We start from the raw sequence: 23875 nt of genomic DNA, 5'->3' as shown, positions 1-23875 counted from the left end.
ATTCAAATACATAATACTGGAATATCAATCTTACTGGTGCACTCATTACTCTGTGAGCTTACCATACTGCCCAGAGCTTATGGCGATCTCGATGATGGAGTCACTGATGTGCGTCGCTGGCTCCCCTTGTGACAGAGCATCATCAGGAGGACCAGGCAGGGATATATCCAGAAGAGCAGAGACATTTGGGGGAGAGAAGCAAGTGCTTGAAGTGCAGCCGGTTGGCTCTGGGGGACCGTTCTGAAGAGCATTCTCAGAAAGAGGAGGCATGGACAACATGGTTGATGGCTAGGAGAGAAAATGAGTAGCCACATGAGGTCATCTGCAGGTGTATGGACTATTACTTGCATAGACATGAAGGAAGGGAGGGAGGAGAACCATACCTGGAATTGCTGGTCTGCTTCTTGCACTGAGGGGGTGGACAGGGAGATGAAAGGAACCTAGAAAGCAATATAAAGTTGTAGCAATAACTCAGTGTGATGGAATAACCTGTGGCACCTACCGAACCCTGGACAGACAGCATGGAGACTCACCTCAGGACATACAGTCACGGCTGGTAAGGGATCACCACTGGTTGTCTCCATCGTAGGCTCTGGTACAGTGCCAGTCAAACTATCCGCTGGAAGGGGACCAATTCCCACCAAGCCATCCGTTTCCATAACTGGCAAAGAAGATCCTGGGATAATCCCTGCACTCTTAGCGGCCAAGTCAATGGCACCTACGGGATAAGGGGAATTGTTAGGGAAGGCAGGCGGACACGTTTTACAGAGTGAAGAACATGGATGGAGTCAGTGCTGTGGGAGATTTCTTCCTAAAACAGCGCCACACCTGCGTACAGGTTGTGTGTGACATTGCAAGCAATAAGCTCGAATACCATGTGCAAATCATGGACAGGCTGTTTTCAGAAGAAAGAAGCCATGTTTTTTCCATTCCTGCAAGTCAGGGATCCCTTCAAGTGGTTTGCATGCTGCTGGTCAACAACTTTATAGTGCATGCTTAAAGGGGTGGTTGGAGGATGGAGTGGATGGGTTGTATACCACTGAGGCCAGTGCGTATTGGGGCAGGTCACTGCTTCGGCCAGGTAAACAAAGACCAGAAGGACGCAGTGCTGCAGAGGTTGCAGTCACACCCAGGCCCTGGTGCCCGAGGTGGTCTGAGGTTCCTGCTGCCACATAAGAGGACAAAAGGGCTAACATGGCACGTATCATATCGGGTCTCTGATACGGAGAGGGCTTGCCTCCTCCCTTACATTTATGTAAAACCCTGAAGGATGCATTACTAATTAATTACTTACTTGCTAAAGAATTGGTGGCTGGAGCGATCATTCCTTTTGGAACAATGGGCTGAGACACACCTTTACTGAGGGTGGAGTGGATGGGTCTGAAGGAGCCTCGCCCTGCAATAACAAGAAAAAGTTGTTACACCAGTAAGATCCAGTTATCCAGTTCTGGATGCAAGAAATTATCACTTACAGTCCCCAGTAAATTATTTCAAATACTTTGCAATAACCCAGAGGACCCGCAGGCTCAGCCATTAAAAACCAGGCCAAGATCAGACAATGTTGGGTCATTATTAGTGTTGAGCGAACTTGTGTTTTAAGTTCGGCGTCTAAAGTTCGGGTTATCGAAGTATCCCGTTATGGATTCTAAATTCCGTTATGGTCCGTGGTAGCGGAATCCATAACGGGATACTTCGAGAACCCGAACCCAAACTTTAGACGCCGAACTTAAAACACAAGTTCGCTCAACACTAGTCATTATATGTATAGAATTCATTATGTTAGTGTGCCGTGGGGCTTCTCTGACTGTGTTTCATGCTCTACTACAGGGATCAGCAACCTCCGGCACTCTAGGTGTTGTGAAACTACATCTCCCATCATGCCCACTTGCTTGGCTGTTCTCTGAACTCCCACAAAAGTGAAAGGAGCATGCTGGGAGTTGTAGTTTCACAACAGCTCGAGTGCCAAATGTTGCTGATCCTTGCTATACTAAGTTATGCTGATCAGGTGAGAATTTTTAATACAAGACGATAAAAAATAAAAATAAAAAATAAAATAAAAATCACAGGACTTTACAGTGGTTGTTGGGATTTTGATATTGATTGCCTATCCTCAATATCAGACTGGCGGTAGTCTGACAACCCCTGCCTTGCGTCTTTGTCCATAGTGCAGTGGACGGCGCTGTAACTGCAGCGCTGCTCCCAGTGAAGTGAATTAGAGCAGTGCTGCAACAACCAGGATGATAGTATGTTCATATATTATATTAAAGTGTACCTATTACTTTAACAAATTTGTGGCATGTCATAGTGACTTGTTAGAAGTTTTGATTGGTTGGCGTCCAGATGATGTGACCCCCACCAATTGCTAAAATGAGGGTCAGACTAACTCGCCTGAGCGCCGTGCCACTTTATTTTGCCGAACAGAAACAAACAAAAGAGGACAACTCTCAGCTGAATGCTTCCGCCCCTCTGTGTTAGCAATGGGCAGGAGTTTCAGCACCCAGACCCCCGCTGATCAAAACATCCGACATGTCACTATGAAAAGACCAAAGTTTATTAAAACAAGAGGGGCTTAAAGGGGTCGTGTCATTTCAAGCATTGGTAGCATATCGCTAGGCTATGCCACCAATGTCTGATAGGATCGGGTCCCAGAGGTGGGAGCCAAACCTATCTCTAGAATGGAGCAAAGTGAAGGGTGAGCAGACTGCGCATGCGAGGCCGCCCTCTGTTAATTTCTTTGGGAGTGCCAAAAATAACCGAGCGGTGCACTCGGCAATTTTCAGAAGTCTCAAATAAATGAATGGGAAGCGCGTCACACAAGCGCGCCCACCGCACCATTCACTTATATGGGGCTGACAGAAATAGCCAAGCCAGCATTTGGCTATTTTCGCCAGTCCCATAGAAATGATTGGAGGGCGGCAGAGCATTCCCGGTCCGCTCTCCTTCACTTTGCCGCTCCATTAGAGATAGGTGCGGGTCCCATATCCAAGCGATATGCCACCAATGCTTTAGATGACACAAACCTTGTAACATTGTATTTTGGCGATAAAGGAAGTAAACCGGTTCTCAGAGAGGGAATATGTCAAGTGCAGTACCTGCTACTGAAGAGTTGGAGAGGATGGAGAAGGAGCAGACATGTGGTAAAGAACTGCCGGACGGTCGAGGAAGAAGCGTCCTCTGTGAGGAAAAATGGCACAATTAATGGTCAACTATGAACCCCACTGAAGCGAACAAAAACCACAAATTCTAATCTGACAGAATAAATGGAGTAACAGTGACCTGCAGACAAGCTCCCATACACAGGGCATCAATCTGAATTATAAACTAATGAATTATTGGAATGATCAATAGGGAACGAGCAAATTTTGAATGGGTCTGTATCCGGAGGCCGCACGAATGTTCTTCGTGCATTGGGGTCCGCAATTCACGGAACACATACGTTCATGTGCAGGAGGCCTTAAAGGGGTTGTGCACATTTGGGGGGGGCTGACATGTGAAGAGAAATGTACTTTTGCCTTCTTTCCAACGTAGGCTTCTTAGCTTCCTGCCTCAGCTTCTCCACTCAACTCCCAGGATGAAAACCTCAATTTTGACACAACTGCAGCCAATCGCTGGCCGCAGGTCACCATTGCCAGGAAGTGGGAGCTGAGCGGAGCGGCCAAGGAAGAGAAGACGCAGGGATCCAGCGCCAGGAAGTAGGAAAGTATGTTTCCCTTTGCAGGTCTCTTTCCAAAACACCCCCAAAAGGTGCACAACCACTTTACCCTTTCTATCCCGGAGGTTTTTTTGTGCTCCCTACCTTCCCAGAGCCATAATTTTCTTATTTGTCTGTTCAGATAGCCATATGAGGGCTTGATTTTTGTAGGACAAGTTGTACTTTTCAACGCCACCTTTTATTATTGCATATGATGTAGTGGGAAGTGGGAAAAAAAAATTCCAAATGGGGTGAAATTGCAAAAAAAAAAAAAAAGGGTTTTTTATTTATGACTTTCGATGTGTGATAAAACTGACCGGTTACTTTTATTCTACAGGTCAGTACGAATCCGGCGATACCTTATATGTATAGTTTTTCCTGTGTTTTTTTCGCCATATTTTGACCCCTATAACTTTTTTGTAATTATGTGTACAGAGCTGCTAATATTTTGCAGTGCGATCTGAACTTTTCATTGATACCATTCTGGGGTGTGTGACTTTTTGATCACTTTTTATTAAATTTTTTTTGTAGAAAATGAAGTGACCAAAAACGGTGAATCGGCCATTTCGGCGTTTTTTTTCCATTTTGCTGTTTGCCGTATGGGGAATATATTTTTATACTATGGGCGTTTTTTCGCACATCGCGACACCCATGATGTGTATTTTTTTTATTTTATTTTTGTTCTTTTATTTTGGGAAAAGGGGGGTGATTAGAATTTTTATTTTTAAGAACTTAATTTTTATTTTTTCCACTTTTTTAGAGGAACTATAACAAGCAATCATTAGATTGCTATTCTCATAGACCCCAATCAACTAGCATTGGAGTCTATGAGAAAATTGCTAGTTTCCTATGGAGCCCTATTACAGGCAAGGGCTCCATAGGAAATACTATACAGCAGCCTCCTGTCATTCACAAAGACAGGGGCTGCTGCACACAAGCTCCGGCTCCTCCAAAGGCCGCAGGGAGGAGCTGGAGCATCACCAGAAACGCGCGCTTCCGGTGTTTCATCCGCTCAGATGCCATGGTCAGGATTGACCACGGCATCTGAGGGGGTAAATGTCCGCGATCGGCATTACTGCCGGTTGTGAACATTAGCCGCGGTTGTCTGCTATAAGAAACAGCAGGCCACCCGCGCCATCTTTAAAGACCCGGCCAGTACGGCGCTGGTTGGGAAAGGGTTATTGTCAATTTAAAGAAAGACAGGGTCCCATTAAAGGGGTTGTCTGCTTCTTTACGAGTGATAGCCTATCTGCAGGATAGACCATCACTATCTGATCGGCGGTGTCCAACAAGCTTCACCTCCATCGGTCATCTGTTCTGCAGTAGCTCCAGCGCTGTTGTACGGTTTATGGAGCTGGTAACCGCAGCACAGCTCCCATTCGCTGTAGTAGCCAGCTCCGTTCACTACGGACGAAGATGAGCTGTTCCGGCACCACAGCTACCGCCATCGGCAGATTTGTTGCAGAAACATGAATGGGGTTGTGTTAGAGGAAAGTATAGATTGCAGAATTCTGAAAAACTCAACAGTTGCAGAAATTACTGCAATGGATCCGCCAAGTGTAAATTCACACTAAAGGGGTTTTCTGGGACTATACCACTGATGACCTGGCCTCCTTCTTAGGATAGGCCAACATGATTTGACCGGTGGATGTCCCACTCACAAAATCCCTGCCAATCAGCTGAATGAAGGGGCTCACCCACAGTGTGTATGCATTCCTGATTGGCAGGGGGGCCGGGCGTCGGGAGCCCCTCACACATCAAATACTTAGATGGCATATCCTAAGGCCTCTTGCACATGACAGTATGTATTTTGCGGTCCTCAAAAAACGGATCTGCAAACACGGATGACATCCGTGTGCATTCCGTATTTTATGGAACAGCTGGCCCTTTATAGAACAGTACTATCCTTATCCGTAATGCGGACAAGAATAGGACAAGTTCTATCTTTTAGCAGGACGGAAATGGAATGCACACGGAGTAGGAGTACCTTCCTTTAGCGGAACGGAAACGGAATGAAAATACGTTTGTGTGCAAGAAGCCTAAGGATGGTATGTATGCTCTTAAAACACTCACCTGGACGACTAAAGGTTTCCGCAGGTGTCGACTTCTCGGCTTCTTAGGCTTCGGTAAGAAAAAGTCAGACTGAAAGGATAAGATTTCGAGAGAGGAGTGTCATGACAGGATACAACATAAAGGACGTAATATCTGTGAAAAGACAAGGCAAAAATGGAGGAAAGAGCAGTCCTTGATTAACCGACCAGTGTTAATACGAGAACCTAGTCTCAAGCTGCACAGCGATTTCTGAGAAGTTCCCCTGTTTTACATATAGTGTAACCTGATCATTCCAAGTCTGAGTAAAGATCAGAGTCTGGAAGATCCCAAAATGAATAACAATTTACTGGGACCAGTATGTAATAGAACATCAATGTATCAAATCGGTTTTTATACACAATAAAAGCACACAGAGCTGTGGGGACTGGGTATTGCGGATGTGCTAGCGGTCAAATAGCAACCCATGTCCTCAGATCTATACACATAATCCTGGTGACAGGTTCCCTTTAATCTTAATGAAAATTAGAGCTTTAGTGCACCAAGGGGTGCACTACAGTCCTCATTTGCATAAATAATAAAAAAAAAAAAAGCTTTTTTTTACCCCTTGGGAACTCCACAACGATTTTCACAAGACAGGTATCATTTTAATCAGCAGGATAAACCCTACCAGGCAGTATATCTGGTTTCATTAGCTTGTTCCTGCTAACAAGTGCCTATGGGGTTGTTCTCACGACAATCCCTCTCATATAGGGAGGTCTACTCTTGCAGCAGGCTCATCCATGCATTATAAGGTTGGCATGTGCTATTACATGGACAGATGCAGCTCCGCTCACAATACCAGACGGTAGCCACGTGTCCCTCTGGATACTACATGGAGAACTGCAGTGAGTGTGTATGGCAGATTGGTCACAGCCCCAGCTTTTATGTCTGCTACACATGGAGCAGATATCTATGCAGCAGTAGATAAATATACATACACTAAGTGCATCCAAGTGCTGGCGACCCGCTACTTCAGACTCCTTGCTTGGCGAGGAAATCTTGGCATGGCGGCTGTTGGGCGGAAGCATGGTGGGAATTGCAAACACGGCTCCATCGCTGCTGGTCGTCACAGACCCCATAGGACCACCAAACAGAAGCGGACGGGAGAGATTCCTGAAACCTGCGTCCAGAAAGACACATACATGCACAAGATGAGATGCCGTCCAGGCAAGGGTAGATTGAGGGGGCAACTAAAGAAAACTTGGAAAGCCTCATGCCACTAATGGGAGAATTCACACAGTGCAGATTTCACGTGAAAACAAAATCCACATAGAAAAGAAGACAATGAGCCGCTGCCGATCATGTTGTGGAAATGCTGCATCTTTCGCCCAATTCAATGTACAGGGTGAAACTCGGGATAAATCCACAAAAAAATAAATAATCTGCAGGTAAGGCTACATGCACACGACAGTTGTGTGTTTTGCGGTCCGCAAATTGCAGATCCGCAAAACACGGATGGCATCCGTGTGCATTCCGCAATTTGCGGAACGGCACGGACAGCCTTTAATATAACTGCCTATTCTTGTCCGCCATACGGACAAGAATAGGACATGTTATATTTTTTTTGCGGACCACGGAATGGAGCAACGGATGCGGACAGCACGCGGAGTGCTGTCCGCATCTTTTGCGGCCCCATTGAAGTGAATAGGTCCGCATCTGAGCCGCCAAAACTGCGGCTCGGATGCGGACCAAAACAACGGCCGTGTGCATGAGGCCTAAGGCCGAGTTCACATCAGCGTTCAGCCTTTCTGTTCTCCCGTTATAGGAGCAGGAGATGGGAAAGGACGGATTCGGCACATTACTGAGCCGAACGGAGCCTACGGACCCCATAGACTATAGTGGGGTCCGTTATGTTTCCGCTCAGAAGATGATTTTGAAGCGGAGACAAAAGTCCTGCGCGCACAAATCATCTTCTGAGCGGAAACATAATGGACCCCATTATAGTCTATGGGGTCCTTAGGCTCCATTCGGCTCAGTAATGTGCCGGCGGCGGAAACTACACAGTAGATGGCGATTTCCTTTCACTTGATAGTTTCCAGCGCCTGCCTGAACCAGCTGATCGACGGAGTCACGGGGTGTCAGACCGCTACCGATATAATATAGATGACCTATGCTGAGAATACGCGATCAATTTCTAAGTACCAAAACAGCCCTAGCTCTAGTGTCGTTTGTATGACAACCCCTGACAGATCTGTTTGTCGACAGCGAATGAGAATAGTCCTAGCCGTAAATGTCTATGGTCCGGCCATCCCATAGAAGTGAATGGAGCCGTGGCCGCGCTTGCGCGGTGCACATTCCATTGATTTCTATGGGATATCCAGAAACGCACTCACTCGGCTATTTTCAGAACTCCCATAGAAGTGAATGCAGAGCACGCTGTGCATGCGATGGGGGCCCAATATCAGATGGGTGGGAGACGACACCCCCGACCATCAGCTGTTTCCTTATAGATCTGGCTCCATCTTCTGTGTAGTGGGCACAGCTGGTAACTTCAGTGACGGAGCTGGTCGTCGGGCGTGCAACAACTCTCCCAGTTCTGATAATGATGGCTTATCCTGAAGATAAGCCATCAATGTCAAAATCCTGGAACACCGCTTTAAGTCCCCAATTACAGACAGCAAGCAGTGATCTTGTAAATGGCGTAGAAAGATGCAGCGCATTCATAATACAATGATTAGAGAGAACTCTATTTAAAATGGGAGCAGAGGCCGCTCCTGGCACATAGACGACTCGGCCGGGGGAAGATGAAGTTGCAGAGATGTACTATTAAATGGTCACTATGTAATGGAAGGAGTGGCCCTCCGTTCTGGAGAGGGTCCTGAGCGGGAGAAACCCCCTTCCTCTATGACCTCCATATGCCCCAATAGGGAACATGGACAGGGGTCCTCCACTTACCTGAGGTACTAGAAGTGGGAGAGAAGGTGGACTGGAGGTGTGCTGGCTGCGTCCTCAGGCAGTCTGGGTTGCGGGAGACCAGGGTGATGACTTTACCAGGTGGGGTGAGGATCTGGTCCTGGCCTGGCAGCTTTAAGGGGGATGTAGCAATGGAGGTCTTGTCCGGAGCCGATGACGGCTATTAAAACAACACCAACAGATTAAAAAAAAAAAAAAAAACACACATGGAAAACAAAACCCTTATAAAATAGCAATACAGTATCTAATGCGGTCACTAATATTTTTAAGACAATTAAGGCGAATTTCACACTGGCGTTTTGGTTTCCGTTTGCGAGATCCGTTCAGGGCTCTCACACGCGGTCCAAAACGGATCAGTTTTGCCCTAATGCATTCTGAATGGAAAAGGATCCGCTCAGAATGCATCAGTTTTTGCCTCCGTTCCGTGTCAACTCCGCTTTGGAGGCTGCTTGCAGCGTTTTGGTGTCCGTCTGACGAAACTGAGCCAAACGGATCCGTCCTGGCACACAATGTAAGTCACTGACACAACAGATTCGTCCCCTATTGACTTTCAATAGTGTTCAAGACTGATCCGTCTTGGCTATGTTACAGATAATACAAACGGATCCGTTCTGAACGGATGCAGACGGTTTTATTATCTGAACGGATCCGTCTGTGCAGATCCATGAGCGGATCCGCACCAAACGCGAGTGTGAAAGTAGCCTAAAAGGTTATTCCCATCTTGGACATTGGGAGCATATGACTAGGATATGCCCCCAATGTCTGATAGGTGCAGGTCGCAGAAGCCCGAAAAAGTGCTGGAGGGCGCAGCATGCGTGCGCAGCCATCCTCCATTCATTCCTATGGGAGTGCTGCTTGGCTATTTTTGGAAATCCCATTGAAATGAATGGAAAGCGCGGGCACTGCTCCATTCGCTTCTACGGGGGTTATGGAAATAGCTGAGCCAGCGATCGGCTATTTTCGGCAGTCCCATAGAGATGCATGGAGGGCGGCCACGCATGCCTGGTTTAACCTCCAGCACTTTGCGGGCTCTGTTCCAAGTATAGGTTCGGATTCCAGAGGTGGGACCTGCACCTATCAGACACTGGGGGCATATCCTAGAGATATGCCCAAGACAAGAATACCCCTTTAACCTCCCTGGCGGTATGATTAGGCCAGGAATTTTGTACCAAAAGTGGTACCATTTTTTGCATGAAATTTGGCGTTCTGTATTGTAGGCCTGCAATTCTTAGTAATTACTTAAACCTGACCAAACAAGACTTTAGTAGACATCCCAGATGTGATAAAAGTTTGAAACACAAAATCATGAATTATAATCTAATAAATAATATAAATTTTATTTAATAATGTAATAAAAATAATGACATTTGTCAAACACAGAAAATTCTATAAACATCCTGAGTGTGATCAATGTTGAAACATGGGACTGCACAAAGTCCGACGTCACAATCAGGACAACGGAACCTGGTTTCTTTTCGGACTTTCTTTCTATTGCCATCTCTCTTTGAGCAGCAAACCGCGCACATCCTGGTAGGTGCTGCCTTTTTTGCGGTTGGCGGGATGTAGTCCATAAAAGTGACGACCAGTCAGGCGTTCTGGGTTGACAACGTCAACAGCACGACGTCCAGGTCTGTTCACAGCTACTGATGGCGTCTGGTGGTTGACCACAATCCGCTCAACCACCAACAAGAGGCTTGTCACTCTTTGCAGGATATATGCATTCCAGACGAGGCATTGTTCCAGAAGATTTTTTTTTGCCGTTTGCGCATAGCCGGATAAAATGTCATCGCCTGATCGGCTCTGTCGACACCTCCCATGGTGTTATTATAATCTATCCCGACTCGCGGCTTCAGCACATCTTTCCCACCCCTTGTGTGGACCACGGCAGTAGAGGTATTGTGCACAGTACTCATAAGACACACGTCCTTCTCGTCTCGCCATCGCATTGCCATCATCTTACCCTTCTGCCAGGCAACCATTTCTCCGGTTTTATGTTTTTTCTTGGCAAACATAGATGGCATGTCACGTCGGTTAGGCCTAACGGTACCATACGCATCAGTCTTGTTTTGTAGCAAAACCTCATACAGTTTCGGAGACGTGTAAAAATTGTCCGTGGTCACACAATATCCCTGGTTCAGCAGTGTAAGGACAGATGATGGGGCCATCCCATAGCCGCTGTACCTGGGGTTGAACTTCGTGCCTTTACCGGTGTAAATGACCTGAATTCCAGATGTACCCAGTGGATGACTCGCAGAGCATGTAGGATTTGATGCCAAACCGCGCTCTTTTGGATGCAATGTACTGTATCCAGCTTAGGCGTCCCTTGTAGGCCATCAAACTTTCATCTACGCCGACGTCCCTTTCTGGCACGTAGGTCCGCTGGAAATTGGTCACAATAATTTGCCATACCTCCCAGATTTTATTTTAGTTTGGGCGCAGGATGCGTGGCCTCATCAAATTCTGACATCACGGTGCCAAAAAATGGAGTGGCCAGTGATTTATTGGTGGTCCAGTACCATTTCTGGAGCGGTTTCCCCATCACCCCCTGAAGAATGAGGAGTCCCAGAAACTGCCACATGTCCTCTTTGGTCACCGGTTCACACTTTCTGCTTCTGGAAAACGTGGCATGCAGCGTAGCGGATTGCTGCTCTTTGTAGCGATTTGTCTCCGTGACAATTTTTTCAATTACCTCCTCAGTGAGGAATAATTGCAGGTAGGCCAGAGGGTTGTCACGCTCAACATCTACCTTCATCCCAGGTGATCCGGTGAACAGGAATCTTGGGGGCGCTACCTGGTCCGTATCGCAGTCAATAGGGCACCACGTGCGCACATGGCCGAGGTCAGTGTCAGACCACAAATCTCCCCACGACTCTCTATCGCTCAGTTCTGCGAGCACCTCCGTGTCACTGTCACTCAACTGGTCCAAAAGCGCTTTTGTAGTAAAGCTGCGCTTTTTTGATGCCATGTTATAAATTTATTTTATGGGCACAAATGACAGTAAAATGGCAGGCAAGGGGCACTGTACAGTCAGATCTGAGGTTATACAGTGCAAACCTCTCAGATTTTATGTGTGTGTGTCACTGTTTGTGTTTATATTTATTTGCATTTCCCACCCAGTTCCGCTCCCATGCGCAGCTGCTGCTCGCAGGGAACGGAACCAGGAAGTCAAATGCGCTCTCGCCGGCGATCACAGCGGAGGACATCGCCGGATCGCCGGCAGAAGGTGAGGGGACTCTGCAATGTTACCCCGAGCAGGACTCGGGGTCACCGCTCCTGGCGGCGAAAATTAACCCTGAGTCACGCTCGGGAATACCGCCAAGGAGGGTAAGGTTTAAATTATTACTATTTTCAAAATCTCTGCTTGCCATTAATGAGTGGAACCATCCCTTTGAATTTAAAAATCTGTAAAGGCCGAATACAGGTCATAGCTGAGATTTTACCACCTGTACATAGTCTAGGCAAGGGTCAGCAACCTCCGGCAGTACAGTTGTTGCAAAACTACAACTCCCATGGAAGTTCCGAGAACAGCCGAGCAAGTATGCATACTGGGAGTTGTAGTTTCACAAAATCTGCAGTGCCAGAGGTCTCCTTCTCACAGTCACTGCAGCTGCATCCCCCTCCTACAGATAGATTGTGCGGTGGTTCTGCAGGTAGGGAGCCGAGCACTGCAGGTTCCTGGAAGGTACTGGAGACACCACTATCTAATAACGTATGTCGTCATATGGATACTGGGGGACTGCAATAGAAATTCTAACAAAGGGTAAACTTCAAAGTGTCAACACATTTTCCAAAAAACGTACCGTATTTTTGGCAGCATTATCTATCGGTGGCCTACCTTTACCACTACCCATCGTGTACACATTTCTACTGCCTCTGCTCTAGTTATTCATCGGCATATTCCATGGGCTGAAAACACATTTACCCGGAGCAGAATTTCACTGCTTGTACACGGCTGAGCACACAATCCAATGAACGTTCGCTCCAGAGTAACCCTCCAGCAGCCTTGGCAGATCAAGACGGTATTATGTCATGCATAGGTACTGCCAGATCTGCCATATAGTTTTCAAAGAGACGGTGCAACAGAGTAGACCCCGCGCCAACTGGAATTTGGGGAGTTGAGTATCGGTTATAAACTCCTTCTGAAAAGGATGATGTCTCTCGGGGGTGGGCGCCTCCAATTACGGATGCCGAGTATGGGCCGCCACCGATTTTGCTGGACAAGCCATTGTGTACTCGGTATACACACATCCGTACAGCCCAAGTTGCATACAGAGCTGAACCCGGACATCCCTCCATCTTCACCCCAGCAGCCCCCCTGACTTGAGCATCAGAGCAGTTCATGCTCCGATGCTCTCCTTTGCCCTGCGCTAAAACGCTCAGGGCAAAGGCATTTTCAGGAGTTCCAGGGACGAACAAGGCTCTCCATGGGGCTGCCAGGAAGCCCGGTGACGTCACCGGCAATGATGGGCGAGCTTTAGTGCTGCCCTAGCCAGTAAAACGGCTAGGGCAGCGCTAAAGCACACCCATCAGAGCCGGTGACGTCACCGAACAAACTGTCGGGCGGAAGCTTCCGCCCGGCAGTGTGTTATTGTAAACAAAAGAGCCCTTGCCCTGCGCGATCTAGCGCAGTGCAATGGAGCACAATGGAGCACATGAGATGTTCTGATGCCAACATCAGGGGGGGCTGCCTGGGTGAAAATATGGGTATGTCCGGGTTCAGCTCTGAACACGGACAACCCCTTTAACTGGGGTATTCCAAGTTTGTATTATTGACAGCCTAGCCTCAACATAGGTCATCAATATCTGATCGGCAGGGATCCGACACCCCAGACTCCAAGGATCAGCTGTTGTGAAGTCGGCGACAGAACTACAAAGCTTCAGCCATTGTGTAGTGGACAGAGCTGATTACTTGGGAGATCCTTCCAATGTATACTGATCATCCAGTTGGAGGGACAAACTTGCCAAATGCAATTTCAAAAAGATCATGTACTAAAAGCCTGGCACATTAAATTAGTGAGGAAAGCGGTGGTATATCGGGTAACGGCTCTAGTAATGATGGTGGAAGTTCTTCCAAGACAGATCTGAAAAGTACTAAAACTATTCACACGTCATAGTGCCATGGTCAGTGAGGGTGCAGATGCTGAAACCCCCAACAATTGCCAAAATGAAGGGGCATATGTACTCGGCTGAGCTTCATTTCTCAGCTCTGCTAAGAGACATGTGCAGAGCAGCGTATGGATTCCTATATTTTCCATAAGTCCGTAGGCCACTCACCCCACTTCTCTGGGGACCGGTCCTTTTGCTTAAAGAGGTTATCCAGGAATTGATAATGATTACCTATCCACAGGATAGGTCATTTTTAGGACATCGGGAGGGGTCAAAGTCCCAGGATCCCTGCCGATCAGCTGTTAAAGGGCAACTTATGGAGCACAGCGCCATTCATTGTATAGTGGCTGTGCTTGGTATTGCAGCTCAGCCCCATTCACTTCAATGGGGCAGAGCTGCAATTAGGCCACGTGACATCACATGGCCTAAGAAGAGGCCGCGACACTCATGGAGCACAGCTGATCAGCGGGGGTCCCGGGTGTCAGACCCCAGCCAATCTGATATTGATGACTTATCCTGAGGATATAGTTCATGAATACTAATTACCGGATAACCCCTTAAAGCAAAAAGGTGGATTCTTAGCACCCATCCTCCACCGATCAAACTTATGACAATTTAAAAATTCTCTGAAGATAAAATATATAAAAATTCTCCCAAGAAGGTTTTAAAGAAAGAACACTTACAGTTTTGGGGTTCACCTCTGTCGCTATGAGCCGTAGAAGGCAGCTCAGGAGCCTCTGTTTGTAACGTAAAGGGGAGTCAGAGTCGTCTGAACTGTTGGGATCCATCCACTCATACTCCAACTGTACCTTGCCTGGTTTGCCCAACATGAGGTAGACCTCGGCTAGTGTCAGATTTTCGGATGTCTGCGGATTCCAGCCCTCCTGACGGAGCTGCTCAGTGAGCTGATTAGAGTTGTCCTTGGGAGCTTTGGAGGAACCACTCTGCTCCTTCACCTGAGTGTCCAGTCCTGAAGTTTGTGTAGTGCAATCATCCTGGTGGGGGGCTGTAGCCTGCGTTTCTACCTTCTCTCGGCTTGGAGACTCTACGTCTCCGGGAGGTTTGGAGTTTGACTCTGGAGATGCTGGAGGACAGGCAGAAACGTCATCAGCCGTCTGATTCGCTTCCGGAACAATAAGATCTTGGCAGGACTTTAAATAACGGGGCAAGGGGTCATTAAATGAAAGTTCCTCCACATCTGGAGGCGGACCGCCAGATATCTCCCCACCTGCAGAGGTATCCATAGTCTCTGGAGGGGCTTCATCAGGAGTCTTTGGCCCATTTGACACCCCTTCAGAAGATACATTCTCCATCGAACCATTCTCAACGTTCTGAGTTTTCTCTGGCATGGCGTTACTGGGCACCTCTACTTTGTTTCCTTGTTTAGCATCTGCATTACCTCGTGGGCACTTAAGCTGTACCCGAGCCGTGCCTTGCCCAGTTTGGATGCCGAGGATCTGAGCAGGGGGTAGCAAGTGAACATCCTTAGAGCTCTGTTTGCATTTGCCAGACTCCTGCCAGTGGACGGTACAATGGGCTTTGGAATGGACGACCCTTGCCACTCCTGGTAAAGAAGACAACTGGGAGGTTTCCGGTGGGAAAAGATAAAGTTCTTCCTTGGAGTCCTGAGACTCCACATCTGCTAGCTGATGATCATCCAGGCTTTTCCTCTGAGAAATATTAGTAAAGGAAACGAAGCACGATAAGATAAGACTGAAGAAACACAAAATAACTTTATATTAGGGACGAGCGAATGGTTTCATCACATCAACAAGAGCTCTTCATCTGTGAGGGGCTAGATGTTCGGCCCTGTCAAACAACAGGCAGGTGAGGCCCCTCACAGGTGAAGAGCTCTTGCTAGTGTGACAAATCCATTTGTTAGAATTGATTTGCTGATACCACCTTATATGCAAAGAAGCTGGGCCAACCATCGAGCTGGTCAACGACGAAAGGCGGCTTTACACGGGCCGACTCTCAGCTAGATAATTGCTAACAAGCGTTCATAGGAACGCTTCGTAGCGATTATCTGGTGGAGTAAAGGTGCCGCTGATTACCGGATGAACGAGCAAAAAGCTTGTTCAGCAGATAGTATATGATCATAAATGCGGTCACATAAATCGTCGCTTGCCGGCAGCAGATCGTGCGGTCTAAACCGCCTCTGCTCCCGGCAAACAATGATTCTGTATGGGGAGGAGCGATGGCATTAGCGGTCAGTATTCTCCATACTGTGGAGGAGATCGCTGCACGTAAACGCAGCTCTCTCCTTCACTGACAAGCAGGCGATTGCCAGGAAGGAACGCTCCCTTCCCGACAATTGTCCAGTGTAAAAGGGACCTTAATACGGAAAGGATACAACGCGAACTTCCTGCAAAGCCCATTTCTGCTTGAGAAATTCAATAAGACTGGAGACCTTTCTGTGCAACTCCACCATCATCCTGAAAAAAAGTGGAGGAAATTTAAAAGGCTACTCCTCATAAAAAGCTTCTTCACGCTCAAATTTCCCTTGTAGTCACTGCATATTTTTGGTAGATAGGAATTACTTCCATACACCTCAGGTTACAATGACCGTTCACTTTTCAATACCTGAGGCGTGGATTCTGCGCCAAGCTTTGCACACGGGCCCAGGCCTGGTTGTTTCGGGGCTGAAGTTCTATGGGTACTCTTAGAGGCAGTCTCACCGGTTTCTGATCCTCCTCATCGCTCAGACCTAGACATGAATACAGAAAAAAAAAAAATTATATATAAAATATATATATATATATACACACACACACACCACTTTACCTGCCAAGGACACAACTAGAATATGAGAGCTGGCCCTTAGATCTTGGTGTTGTGCACCTAAGGGCTCATGCACACAAATGTATTTTTGGTCCGCATCCGATCCGCATTTTTTGCAGGCCCATTCACTTCAATGAGCAAAAAGCACACCCATGTGTTCTCCGCATCCCTATGTCCATTCCGCAACGCCCCGTAGAAAAATAGAACATGTCTTAGTCATAACCGTTTTACAGACAAAGATAGGACAGTTCTATAGAGGGCGGAATGCACACGGCCGGTGTCCGCGTTTTGTGGATCAGCAATTTGTAGACCGCAAAATATCCAACGGTCGTGTGTATGAGCCCTAAGGGTATTGTACACATCTGCACTGGAGAATCCCTTTGGAGCAGTCACCTCAAATTCCAGTAAAAAAAAATAAAAAAAAGTGTCCTCCATGATGACAACTGGGTCCCTCAGGCAATGGTGCCGTCCATCAGATGACTGATTCAGCACTTGTTCTGGTACTAGGAACGGAGTGAACAATGGAAATGATCAGCTGAAGCGAGATGATCTTTTAGACGTACTTTTTTTTATACCACGTTATATGAATGTAAGAAAGTTCAAGGAACGTGCTGGATGGAACTCTTAAAGGAGTCCTGTCATCAGATACGTCGCAAAAAAACACCTCATCCAAGGTGCTTGACAGTTAATATCATGGTCTTGGTTTCATCTTCAGAAAATTCATGTTTATTAAATTGCAAATGAGCCCCTAAGAGCAACGAAGACAGCGCTGTTGCACCACATTGCTACTAGAGGCTCCACTAACTGCCCTTCATCCAGCATCACCACCACTGACAATGAAGACGTGTTCACTCCAGGTCCTGAAGTCTCGCTGGAGCCTTTTCGGTGCTATACAGGAATGGAGATTACCAGGCGCTCCGTCCCTGTACAGCGCATGCGCCGAACAAGCTCCTGACAGACATCAGGACATGTGGCATTTTCGTTTCAGTCCCTGCCGTCCTGCAGCCATAACTTTTTACTTTTCCATTCGCATAACTGTATGAGGGCTTGTTTGTTTGTGTGACAAGTTGCACTTTCTAACGGCGTCATTTAAGATTGCATACGATGTAGTGGGAAGCTGGAAAGAAATTCCAAATGGGGTGGAATTGAGAAAAAAAAATATATGCAATTCAGTCACAGGTTTTATAGGTTTAGTTTTTTAAGGCATTGCCTGTACGGTAAAACGGACCTCATAACTTCATTCTGCGATACCACATTTTTAAAGTTTTTCTTGTGCTTTAATATTTTAAAAAATTTATTTGGAGGGGGGAGGTGAAGCGATGATAAAACATCCATTTTGATTTACCATTGCCGTCTATGGGAGATTCGCTATGTTAGCTCCATACAAACTATTACTGTGGTAGCCTCCTAAAGCACAAGGCTACTACGGTGAAGTAACGGCTCCCCAGATCTAAAAGTGGGGGAGCCAGACGCTGGGAGCACAGCGCTCCTGGGCAAAAGCCTCTCAGATGCCTTGATCACAACTGGCCACGGAATCTGAGGGGTTAAATGTCTGTGATCGCCAATCACAGACATTAGCTCCAGGTGTTTGCTGTTTAAAACACCAGAAACCTGGCGGCTATGGAGCCCACTCCACTCTGGAATGGACGGCATCTTTAAAGGGGTACTCCCATCAACAGTTTTCATACTTACCTGCGGCGAGCGCGACATTCACTTCCTGGATTCGCCTGGACGGGCTAAGTCAGCTTGATTGACGTCTTCTCCCGGCCGGGCTGCACGCCGCCTTCAACGCATGCGCATGCGCCATGGTGACTTATTCCTGGCCTGTATAGTACAGAGCCGGCGTGCGCGTTCGCGGCTCTGTACTATACTGGCCAGGAAAAAGTCATCATGGTACATGCGCAGCAGCGTGCAGGATCAGGACATTGCGCGGCCCGGCCGGAAGAAAATCTTCAGTCTTCTGCGCAAGCACGGCTACAGGCGAGAGGTGGCCGTAACCAGGGGAGACGAAAGACAACAATCAGGTAAGAGCGGATTTATTTTCTCAAAAAGGGTGGGAATTGGGTAATAAAATGTATTTACAGATTTAAGAGTGAACATTGTGATGGGAATACCCCTTTAAAGACCTGTATGGTGGAGGTCTAGAAGAGGTTAAATCTGCAGCATGTTAATTTATGCTGCTTATTTCACTCTTTACAATGGAAACAGTGAAATCTGCAGAAAATAAACAGCAGTTACGCACCAAAATCTGTAGCAAAATTTGGCGAACAATCCCAGTGTATCTGCCACATAGGCCCATTCCCAAAAAACGAGATTTTTGTATAACTTACCAGTAAAATCTCTTTCTCGCTCTTTCCTTGGGGGACACAGAAGACCTTGGGTATAGCTCATCTCCCTAGGAGGCGTGACACTAAGTGAAGACTGTTAAGCCCCTCCTCCACAGCTATACCCTCAGCCTGGAGAGAGAGACTGCCAGTTGCGTGTCCAAGTAGTGAGAAAAGGCAAAGTCCAAAAATTGGAACCAACAAGCCAACTACCCAAAGGGTAAACAAACTCGGAAACAGTCAGAGAAGAACAAAGAATGGGTGGGTGCTGTGTCCCCCAAGGAAAGAGCGAGAAAGAGATTTTACTGGTAAGTTATACAAAAATCTCGTTTTCTCGCCCAGTTTCCTTGGGGGACACAGAAGACCTTGGGACGTTCAAAAGCAGTCCAAAGGGGGAGGGACCACAGCACCAAGGCGAAGCACCCGAAGGCATCAAAAAACCCGCCGCCTGCAGACCAGGCGGCCCGAAACAGCATACGCCGAAGCCCGAGTATGCACCCTGTAGAACTCGGTAAGGTGTGCAAGGAAGACCAGTGACCGCCTTGCACAAATGCATGGCCGAAGCCTAATGCCTCCGGCCCAGGAAAAAACCGACAACTCTGGCCAAATGAATGGTGACACCAAAAGCAGAACCCTGCCCTTGGTGCGGCAACCACAACAAGAGCCACTCTGAGAAAGCGGAGGAAAGCCACCCTGGAGGCCGTCAACCCTTTGCACGGACCTCCTGGAAACACAAGAGACCGAATGTCGACAAGAGTCGGAGATCTCCAACGTTCCCTGGGGTGGGAAGGGGGGGACGACTGCCTCAATGAAATGAAAGACAAACACCATCTTCAGAAGGAAGGAAGAGACGGAATGGAGAACAGCCCTGTCCTGGGGGAAGACAGAAGGCTCGGAACAAGAAGGGCCGCCACTCAGGCACCCATCAGAGACACGATGGCTACAGAAACCCAACTGTTAGTAGAGGGAACTTCTGTAACGGCTCCAAGGAAAAATTGGAGCGCCAAGAGCCTAGTATGTAGTTCCCAGGACGGTACCGGAGGACAGTACAAAGGAACCCAAGAGCCGCTCCATGGAAGAAGTTCCTGACAGGCCCAGAGGGCCTGGGAACGCTGAAAGAGGAAGGACAGGAATGACACTTGATACTTCAAGCAACAGAGTCCCAGCCCCAGGTCCAGGCCGGACTGGAGAAAGACAGAACCATGGAGAAAGGCAGAGTGGGGGAACGCCCAGCTTCCCACAGAACCCCAGGTAAAACCCTAAGTCCTACCACAGATCCTGGACGAAAAACTCGGCTAGAAGCGAACACTAGCGAGCCCACTAGAGTTGCCTGGGCAAGCGGGTGAAAACCCAATGATCAGGCGCAGACCCGTAACACGGGTAGAACAGTCGGTAGAACTGGTCCCGTCGGCCCCCGAGCAAGGTTGTCCCGTATCCCCCCAGAGTGGGGAAGCAGAAGGACAAACGGACAGGAACCGAAGGGTCCGCCCAGCAACCGCCAGGACAAGACAGGCTAAAGCCGAAGCCAATGTAGCCACCACAGGAAGACGGACTACAGTTCCGGTGTGGGAGATTTAAAAGACAATCCTGACCAAATGGTAGTCCTCCCAAGTTACCGAGAAGGTGAATCCAAAGCAGAAACATTGCCTAAAATGGAAAAAACGCAATCTGCACCCAGCGGGAGGACAGAAAACGGTAGACCCGGTAACTAGGCACACAGCTAGTACAGCCAGTGTGGACAAGGGAGACTCAAAAGGAACACCAGAACCATCCACATGAACAACCATGCTTTCCCCAGAGGGAAGGGCAGTGAAGGAACAGCCTCTGAAGCGTGGCCGGAACAGACGCCACATCGGAATGATCTGTACCGAGTGGGAGCCAAACAGAGCCGGCGAGAAAAGGCAGGCGAGACAGAGGCCGGTATAACACCCTCCAACCGAAAGGGGGAGTGGGCAACAGAGAGGCCATAGGACAGCTCAAAAGCAGAACACCGCTACACAGAGACGCCCGGTTCACCGCCTCGCAGAAGGCGAATACCCTGAAGAACCCAAGGTGGAGGTCCCCCAGACCTGTATAAGCGAGCACCCAAGAGAAGTTGGGTGACCTTCCCAAGAATAGCGGCCCGAACCTGGTAGCAGATCAGACTGAAGCACCGAGGGCGCCAATCCGGAAAGAATCATACCACACTGCACCCGAAGAGGAGGAAATGGTATTAGGCGAGGGGACCGTAGTCCCGCCAGAACCAACATAAAATGCGAAGGGCGCTGCAGACAGCGCTCTCGACCATGTGACCACTAGCACAGGGAAACAATGCCGCGGAAGGACAAATGGGCCAACGAAATGAATGAGTACCACCCAGCTCTGTGCAGTAGCGAACAGTAGAGCCCGTCTACTTAAATATAAGGTATTCATTTGTTGTTTATTGGACAACACCTTAGGCTTACACAGATGGACAGAATGATCTCCTTAGAGAATAGTGCAAGGCTTGCGGCAATCATCGTATCCCAAGAGAAAAAGTATGTCGCAGGAGGAAAGGAGGCATACGTACGAGTAGCCCCGTAAGCAGTGAGAAGGCCAACCCACCTACGGGACGAGAAGGAAACAACGCACAAGAACGTCCGCTCACTGCAAAAATATATCACTCAGCGAAGAGGGCCAGCCACAGAGTGCCACAGTATCTACGGGAGTGCAAACTGAAAGGAGTTATGCACAAGACTAGTATGGTATGCGATGGAACGCAAACTGACCGCCCCGAAAAAGGGGGGAAATGTACCTGGCAAACTGCAGTGGGCAAGAATGCAAAGGCCTGCCCCAAAAAGGGGGTGATGCCCAAGGCCGTACCTACGTCAGAGAAGTAGGGCATACCATACTTCGCCCAGAAAGGCGCCATGCACATGGCCACACAGTATCCAGCAGGAACGCAGGAGGTCCACCTAGTGAAAAAGGGGGGCATGCACAGGGCTATCTTAGCATTAAGTGAGTGTGCAACAATTCACCCAACCCGAAATTTCGTGAGAGTGTAACTACTCCGCCAATGAAGGGGAACATGTGCAAGTCCAGTACAGCACATACAAGGACAGCCTTGAATCTTGTGAGCGTGCAAAATTCCACCCATGGAATGAGGGGTGGTCACGCACAAGGCCAGCACCGTATCCAATGGAAGCGCAAGCGTTCCACCCATGTTAGAGGCCATGCTCAAGGCCAGCAACGTATCTGGTGAGAGTGTAGTATGCCGCCCAGAAAAGGAAGGGGGGGGGGGGGGTCATGCACATGTCCAGCATCGCATCCAGGGAGAATGCGAGCAGTCGGTGAGAAAGTGTGTATGCCACCGAAGGAGGCATGCCCATGGCCGGCAGCGAATCCAGTGAGAGTGCGTACACCGCCCACAGAAGAGGGGTCATGCATATGGCCGGCCGCGGATCCAGAGAGAGTGCAAGCACCCCGCTATGTATAGGGGTCATGCACATGGCCAACAATGTACCGGCGAGAGAACAACCACCGACCGAGGGAGTGTATGTATGCCGCCACCCGGGAAGGAGGCATACCCAAGGCCGGCAGTGAATCCAATGAGAGTACATCATACCGCCTATGTAAGGTGGTCATGCACATGGCTGACAGTGAATCCAGTGAGTGTGCCGTGTTCCACCTATGGAAGGGGGGCACGCACATGGCCAGCAGCGAACCCAGTGAGAGTGCCGTGTTCCACCTATGGAAGGGGGTCGTGCACATGGCCAGCATTGTATCCGGAGAAACTGCAGTAGGCCGCCAATGAAAGGGGGATCATGCACAAGGCCAACCCGCAGTTAGGGAGAGTGCAGTATCCCGCCCAGGAGGGGGGTCCTGCACATGGCAGGCACCATAACTGGAGAGGGTGACGAATGTTGCCTACAGAAAAGGCATGCACTTGACCAGCGCCGTAGCGCGGAAAGGGCAAGAAAACCACCTAGAAGGGGAAAAAAGACCCTGGCAGCGCCGCAGCCGGGGAGCGCGACACCATGCCGCCTATGGAAGGGGGGCATGTATACAGGCAGCACTCTGAGATGAGGCTGCAGCGTCCTGCGCAGCCCACAAGTCATATATATAATAAAAACTTTCTTTTTTTTTTTTTTTTTTTTAACACACAGCCTCACTGAGGCAGAAAAAAATAAAATAAAAGGGGGGGCCACCTACAGGGCACAGATCCACCCATACAGGCTCATCGGAAGCCGGCCTGTACCCAAAGGGTTAACAGGGATCCGGCCTGGGGGGCGGCACTGCGATCCTCTGGGGGCGGGGGAACCTCCAGGCGGGAAGAGCGGGATCGCGGCCTTGAAGTGGAACACAAGTTTTGTTCCGACGGTCGGCCGGGGCTGTTGAAGCGCTCATTTTGCAGGCCACGGTGCCCACCCAGCTGTCCGGAAGTGAGGACCCTGCACCCGGCAGCCATTTCACCCCTGGAGCGGGCACCTGCCTAGAACAGCGCTCCATATGGCCGGCAGCTACAACCTCCTTTCCCCTGGAACGGTGTCCGTGAGAGTAGGGAGGGTCAGTGGCAGCAAGGCGCGGGCCCTCTGGCCCTGAAGTAGTGGCCGGTAAGAGGGAGGGGGACCCTGAGACCGGGTCTGTGAGGGTGGACGCCTGCATAACCCCTCCATCAGGGGCAGCTAGTTGCGGACCTCCGCAGCTCCCTAGGCATTCTTCTTGTAGGGAGAAGGGTGCCAATGTCCTGGAGGCCAGGAGAGAGGGAGCAGAATGTCGCCCTGCGACAGCCCAGGAGCCAGCCTAGGTCTAGCATGGGCAGAAGGGTCCATAGGCCCAGTATAGGGTCAGGCACGCAGGAGACCGGGGGGGGACGGGGGACGTAGGGCTGGAGAAGCCTCTCTCTCACCATAGTCGTCTTCACCCTCGGTCCGTTCCAGCAGGGTCGCCCCTTCAGCTACTGGCACCGTAGTGGCAGGACGCTGGGAGAGGGACTTGGCGTGCGGGCGAC

General features: G+C 48.9%; 1 protein-coding gene across 2 annotated transcripts in view; it reads right to left on the bottom strand.

Annotated features, from left to right (window-relative positions):
- CRAMP1 (cramped chromatin regulator homolog 1) overlaps positions 1-23875 on the bottom strand; it is a 50736-nt gene that overhangs the window by 12744 nt on the left and 14117 nt on the right. For both annotated transcript variants that reach the window (XM_040440146.1, XM_040440145.1), the window contains exons 8-18: positions 16385-16508; positions 16155-16236; positions 14485-15471; positions 8678-8855; positions 6721-6902; positions 5765-5833; positions 3093-3174; positions 1295-1396; positions 534-718; positions 384-440; positions 63-288 (exon numbers count right to left, since the gene is read on the bottom strand). In XM_040440146.1, the coding sequence (XP_040296080.1) occupies positions 63-288; positions 384-440; positions 534-718; positions 1295-1396; positions 3093-3174; positions 5765-5833; positions 6721-6902; positions 8678-8855; positions 14485-15471; positions 16155-16236; positions 16385-16508 (2274 nt within the window). The remainder of the gene's footprint in view (positions 1-62; positions 289-383; positions 441-533; positions 719-1294; positions 1397-3092; positions 3175-5764; positions 5834-6720; positions 6903-8677; positions 8856-14484; positions 15472-16154; positions 16237-16384; positions 16509-23875) is intronic.

Source organism: Bufo bufo, chromosome 7, assembly GCF_905171765.1.
Source record: "Bufo bufo chromosome 7, aBufBuf1.1, whole genome shotgun sequence".
NCBI lineage: Eukaryota > Metazoa > Chordata > Amphibia > Anura > Bufonidae > Bufo > Bufo bufo.
This window is presented reverse-complemented; position numbering and strand designations above follow the sequence as displayed.